We start from the raw sequence: 6,654 nt of genomic DNA, 5'->3' as shown, positions 1-6,654 counted from the left end.
AATCCAACCACAAATACAGATGTCTCAGCAAGTTCAATGTCTACATCCCTGCCACTGACTACTGACTTCACTCAAACTTCAACTGAACAAAAAACTGAATCATCACCATCAGGTGCCAGCACAACTCAGACTCAATTGACTAGCCAGGAAACATCGACACAAATGGTTTCTTCGTCGACAGAGCAACAACATACGACCAATGAAACGGCAAGACCCACAGGGAGAATGGAATCAACAGTGTCATCCTCTATACTCACCTCAAATGGAGGAAGAAGCACTACCATCACTGATCATTCCACAACAATAATCAATCCAACCACAAATTTAGAGGTATCAGGAGGTTCAATGTCTACATCCCCCCTACTGACTACTGACTCCACTCAAACTTCAACTGAACAAAAAACTGAATCATCACCATCAGGTGCCAGCACAACTCAGACTCAATTGACTAGCCAGGAAACATCTACAGAAATGGTTCCTTCCTCGACAGAGCAACAACATACGACCAATGAAACGGCAATACCCACAGGGAGAATGGAATCAACAGTGTCGACGTCACCACTCACCTCAAATGGAGGAAGAAGCACTACCATCACTGATCATTCCACAACAACAATCAATCCCACCACAAATACAGAGGTATCAGGAATTTCAATGTCTACATCCCCCCTACTGACTACTGACTTCACTGAAACTTCAACTGAACAAAAAACTGAATCATCACCATCAGTTGGAAGCACAAGTCAGACTCAATTGACTAGCCAGGAAACATCGACACAAATGGTTCCTTCGTCAACAGAGCAACAACATACAACCAATGCAACTGTAAGACCGACAGGGAGAATGGAATCAACACTGTCAACATCAACACTCACCTCAAATGAAGGAAGAAGTACTACCATGACTGATCATTCCACAACAACATTCAATCCAACCACAAATACAGATGTCTCAGCAAGTTCAATGTCTACATCCCTGCCACTGACTACTGACTTCACTCAAACTTCAACTGAACAAAAAACTGAATCGTCACCATCAGGTGCCAGCACAACTCAGACTCAATTGACTAGCCAGGAAACATCGACACAAATGGTTTCTTCGTCGACAGAGCAACAACATACGACCAATGAAACGGCAAGACCCACAGGGAGAATGGAATCAACAGTGTCATCCTCTATACTCACCTCAAATGGAGGAAGAAGCACTACCATCACTGATCATTCCACAACAATAATCAATCCAACCACAAATTTAGAGGTATCAGGAGGTTCAATGTCTACATCCCCCCTACTGACTACTGACTCCACTCAAACTTCAACTGAACAAAAAACTGAATCATCACCATCAGGTGCCAGCACAACTCAGACTCAATTGACTAGCCAGGAAACATCTACAGAAATGATTCCTTCCTCGACAGAGCAACAACATACGACCAATGAAACGGCAATACCCACAGGGAGAATGGAATCAACAGTGTCGACGTCACCACTCACCTTAAATGGAGGAAGAAGCACTACCATCACTGATCATTCCACAACAACAATCAATCCCACCACAAATACAGAGGTATCCGGGGATTCAATGTCTACATCACCCCTACTGACTACTGACTTCACTGAAACTTCAACTGAACAAAAAACTGAATCATCAACATCAGCTGCAAGCACAACTCAGACTCAATTGAATAGCCAGGAAACATCTTCAACAATGGTGCCTTCGTCGACAGAGCAACAACATACGACCAATGAAACGGCAAGACCCACAGGGAGAATGGAATCAACAGTGTCATCCTCTATACTCACCTCAAATGGAGGAAGAAGCACTACCATGACTGATCATTCCACAACAACAATCAATCCCACCACAAATACAGAGGTATCAGGAGGTTCAATGTCTACATCCCCCCCACTGACAACTGACTTCACTCAAACTTCAACTGAACAAAAAACTGAATCATCACTATCAGCTGCCAGCACAACTCAGACTCAATTGACTAGCCAGGAAACATCTACAGAAATGGTTCCTTCCTCGACAGAGCAACAACATACGACCAATGAAACGGCAATACCCACAGGGAGAATGGAATCAACAGTGTCGACGTCACCACTCACCTCAAATGGAGGAAGAACCACTACCAACACAGATCATTCCACAACAACAATCAATCCCACCACAAATACAGAGGTATCAGGAATTTCAATGTCTACATCCCCCCTACTGACTACTGACTTCACTGAAACTTCAACTGAACAAAAAACTGAATCATCACCATCAGTTGGAAGCACAAGTCAGACTCAATTGACTAGCCAGGAAACATCGACACAAATGGTTCCTTCGTCAACAGAGCAACAACATACAACCAATGCAACTGTAAGACCGACAGGGAGAATGGAATCAACAGTGTCAACGTCAACATTCACCTCAAATGAAGGAAGAAGCACTACCTTCACTGATCATTCAACAACAAGAATTAATCCCACCACGAATACAGATGTCTCAGCAAGTTCAATGTCTACATCCCCCACTGACTACTGACTTCACTCAAACTTCAACTGAACAAAAACTGAATCATCACCATCAGGTGCCAGCACAACTCAGACTCAATTGACTAGTCCAGGAAACATCGACACCAATGGTTCCTTCATCGACAGAGCAACAACATACGACTAATGAAACGGCAAGACCCACAGGGAGAATGGAATCAACAGTGTCAACGTCAACATTCACCTCAAATGGAGGAAGAAGCACTACCATCACTGATCATTCCACAACAATAATCAATCCAACCACAAATTTAGAGGTATCAGGAGGTTCAATGTCTACATCCCCCCACTGACTACTGACTTCACTCAAACTTCAACTGAACAAAAAACTGAACAAAAAACTGAATCATCACCATCAGGTGCCAGCACAACTCAGACTCAATTGACTAGCCAGGAAACATCTACAGAAATGGTTCCTTCCTCGACAGAGCAACAACATACGACCAATAAAACTGCAAGACCCACAGGGAAAATGGAATCAACAGTGGCATCCTCTATACTCACCTCAAATGGAGTAAGAAGCACTACCATGACTGATCATTCCACAACAACAATCAATCCCACAACAAAGACAGAGGTATCAGGAGGTTCAATGTCTACATCCCCCCTACTGACTACTGACTTCAATCAAACATCAACTGAACAACATACTGAAACATCACCAGCAGGTACCAGCACAATTCAGACCCCATTGACTAGCCAGGAAACATCGACACCAATAGTGCCCACAACGACAGAGCAACACTATACAACCAGACCAACAGGGAGAATGGAATCAACAGTATCAACCTCAACACTCACCACAAATGGAGGAAGAAGCACTACCATCACTGATCATTCCACAACAACAATCAATCCAACCACAAATACAGAGGTATCAGGAGGTTCAATGGCAACATCCCCCATACTGACTACTGACTTCACATCTCCTCCGTGTGAGGACTGTCACTGTATCAGAGGTACCTGTAAATTCAACCAGACACTTGGACGATGTCATTGCCAATGTCAAGCATTATTCCTTGGAGATACATGCTCTCTTGGAAATAATGACGTCCCAGCACGTGTCGGTGAGGTTTTATGAAAATCAATCACAGTTCTTTAAAACATTGTATAAATTGCAGGGAAAAAATGAATGCAGCTAAATTATAGGATTTAAGCAGTATGCCAACATTAATATGTCTAATACTGGCATTAATATTTCTTACCACAGTTTTTTTAAATGTTATTGGAAGATCTATTATGATTTAGCAATGTCAATTTCATGTGTGTCATCATCTTTTGCAGATACTGGAGCAATTCCAACTCGAAAAGCAAATCTTACTTTGGAAATCAACATGAATTATTCCCTGGCTTTCAATGATCTAAGCTCACCTCAATCATTAGAATTCATCACTACATTAAAGCGGGAGGTATATATATATATATTTCTTTTTTTATTATGGTTGCATGACTTAATGATATAAGTCTTCGGTATTATATTAGTATTCATCATGTCTTGTAATACTTTTTTACTAGGCAATAATTGCACTAACTCATACTATATAAAGATCTTTTGTTTTTCATTCATGTTTTGCTCTATGCTGTTTTTGATGTTATTGATGTTTTGTTTTTGATAATGATCACAGAATTGTATTTATTTTGTAACCGTGCTATAATGACATCTGTCCTGAGTTTCAGCTTGAAGTCTTATGCAAAGAAGCAGATCCTGAAACCTTTAAAAAAGTACAAGTCATCAAGTTATCGTAGGTTTTCCATAAACTTTACTGATACAATTATTTTAATTACTCTTTAATCAAGCACAAGCTGTTTTCTTTTGGTAATACCTTTTATATTTTTCTACTGTAGACCAGGAAGTGTTGTTGCAGATAGCGTGGTGGAGTACATCTATCCAAACAATGAAACTCAAATCCAGTTTGTCAACACTCAGCTTGATGGGGTGTTGACAAATATCTTGAAAAACAAAAGTAATATCAAAAAGATTTCTCAGGCCTTTAACAATTCTGGTGTGCAGTTAAATGGACTCACCTTTCAGACACCTGAGATTACAAGTAAGTGTACTCTGTCAGTTCTAAATATTTGACCTATTGCTGCTTTGCACAGTCAGTGTTTTGTCATTCAATGCATGTCATCATTTCTATATTTGCATAATGGTACTAATTAATACAACCCTTTTTATAAATCAGATATCACAGATCTGAAGCATTATGTAAAATGCTCACAGTTTGCTAATTACACTGCTGTGATTGTAAATGGTCAATGGCAGTGTGATGGACCTTGCAAAACAAACCCTGACTACTGTCATCAACATGGAGAATGTCTCAATGACATTAACAAAGGGCCAACCTGTAGGCAAGTATCTCTTTGTAAGGAGTTTAAATACGTCTAATATTTTGGCTAATAATGATAATCTCATTAACATAATTCACTCTTTTGACCCTTCATTCCAGGTGCTACAAGTCTAGCCTTGAGCAGTTTTATGGCCCACAGTGTGACCTCTTCCGTCGGGGTCCAGGTTTCTACGGTGCCCTGTTTGGATCATTGGCAGCAGCACTCCTGCTCTTGATTATAATTGTCATTGCTGTCATCCTTTTCAAAAAGAGACATACGGGCATTCGGTGGGTTATGATGCCCAAAATGCTTTTTCCTTTACTGAAATATGCAAATGTTGATTATTTTTGCCTGTTATCGTAAAGTTACAAACATTGCCATGTGAAACTAATGAAACTTTCTCTCCATATTAGGAAAATAAGCAACTCCTATAACAGAAGACTGTCTGCTTTTGAGGAAGATTTCTTTGACTTCTCCATTAACGGTGCGTCCTGAACTCGTTTTTTTTTTGTTATCACAGATTTTTTTTTGTATTTTAACAATTTTTAACAATAACATCGATTATTTTCCCCAGGAGATCACAACGTGGGATTGGCAGGCACTTACACATCAGTAATCAATTTTGACAACCAATAGCAGGTATTATTGTGTATCTTGTGTACTATTCTAAATCATATATATAGTACATATGGACAGCTTCTGGAGTACAAGGATCAGATAAATGATTGTCGTTAAAATGTTGATACAAAAATGTGATCATTCTATGGACCGCAACATTTTCTTTTAACTACAATGGCTTTCGATTCTTGCGGATCAGTATGAGCCAACAACTTAATATTGAACATATCAAAAAAAAAAATGACTGTAATGTAAATGAACATGATATTATATACTAGTGATTTGTTGTTTTTATATTTATGATTTTATATCTATTCTAGTTCCCTTCGTGTTCCCATATATACAAATGAACATCAGACTCCAGTTAATTCACACCACACTACAGCAAACTGTTTTTGCCAAGATTTGTTTTAAATGTTGTCCTCATCTGAGGTCACAAAGCAGGGACTTGTTGTCAATGCGCAATACTGCCGTGCTGAATGGAGTAACAAAAGGAACAAATGTAACATTTGTTGGGGTCAATAAAATGCTGTTCTTCACATTTTTGACCTGGTGTTATTTTGCTGAAAGCATTGTACTGTACATCTACATTTACAAAGAATACACAAACTAATTTAAAATATGTATAAAATGCTCTCAAGTCCCATAGGTTCCACATGCAATAGGGACCAGGAGTAACCTATACAGTTAGTATTCCCATAGCAGTTATTGATATTTATTGTAACCATATAATATCTGTAACAAAAACAATAATATTTAGGTTCAATCACATGGGCTGGATTTTTTTTTTGCAATCCAATACAGTGGCCTTACCAAATTCTACTTCAACTGCCTAAGAGGTTTGTGTTTGCTTGTCGGCATCCCTTAAAATCAGTACAATATCCTGTCACTAGATGGCATACACACACTCATTTTAATGATGTTTTGCCTTTGCAGTATGTGAAAAGAGAGGCACAGAGATATAGTGAGTTTAATACTGTAGTGACCCTGTTACCTATCAAAAAAGGCCCCTATGTTTGCTGATTGCTTTTGATTAGCAGTAAATGCAATAAATTATGTAAAATCCAGTTTCCAAATTAAATGCAATTTATTTGCTTACATTTACAGGGTTTTCAAACACTAACAGAGCACAGCCTCTTTCTCTGTTAAAAGTGTATTCCATGTG

At 39.1% G+C, this 6,654-nt stretch overlaps 1 protein-coding gene across 1 annotated transcript; it reads left to right on the top strand.

Moving 5' to 3' along the window:
• Nucleotides 1-3,432: 3,432 nt before the first annotated feature.
• Nucleotides 3,433-5,507, top strand: LOC129106342 (mucin-3B). Its single transcript, XM_054617729.1, has 8 exons — nt 3,433-3,502; nt 3,828-3,952; nt 4,221-4,285; nt 4,389-4,591; nt 4,727-4,892; nt 4,991-5,158; nt 5,285-5,355; nt 5,446-5,507. The coding sequence occupies exons 1-8, from the start codon at nt 3,433-3,435 to the stop codon at nt 5,505-5,507; spliced, it is 930 nt and encodes a 309-aa protein (XP_054473704.1).
• The last annotated feature ends 1,147 nt before the right edge of the window (nt 5,508-6,654 follow it).

The sequence above is a fragment of the Anoplopoma fimbria genome, chromosome 17 (genome assembly GCF_027596085.1).
Source record: "Anoplopoma fimbria isolate UVic2021 breed Golden Eagle Sablefish chromosome 17, Afim_UVic_2022, whole genome shotgun sequence".
In the NCBI taxonomy this organism is placed as follows: Eukaryota; Metazoa; Chordata; class Actinopteri; order Perciformes; family Anoplopomatidae; genus Anoplopoma; species Anoplopoma fimbria.
Note: the sequence above shows the minus strand (reverse complement) of the source record. Positions and strands in the feature narration are given on the sequence as shown.

Excerpts from the sequence above, each read along its gene's own strand:
- LOC129106342 (XM_054617729.1), top strand. The coding sequence starts at position 3,433 with ATGGCAACATCCCCCATACTGACTACTGACTTCACATCTCCTCCGTGT. Across the intron at positions 3,503-3,827 it reads GGACTGTCACTGTATCAGAG|ATACTGGAGCAATTCCAACT; the intron begins GTACCTGTAAAT and ends CATCTTTTGCAG. Across the intron at positions 5,356-5,445 it reads CTTTGACTTCTCCATTAACG|GAGATCACAACGTGGGATTG; the intron begins GTGCGTCCTGAA and ends TATTTTCCCCAG.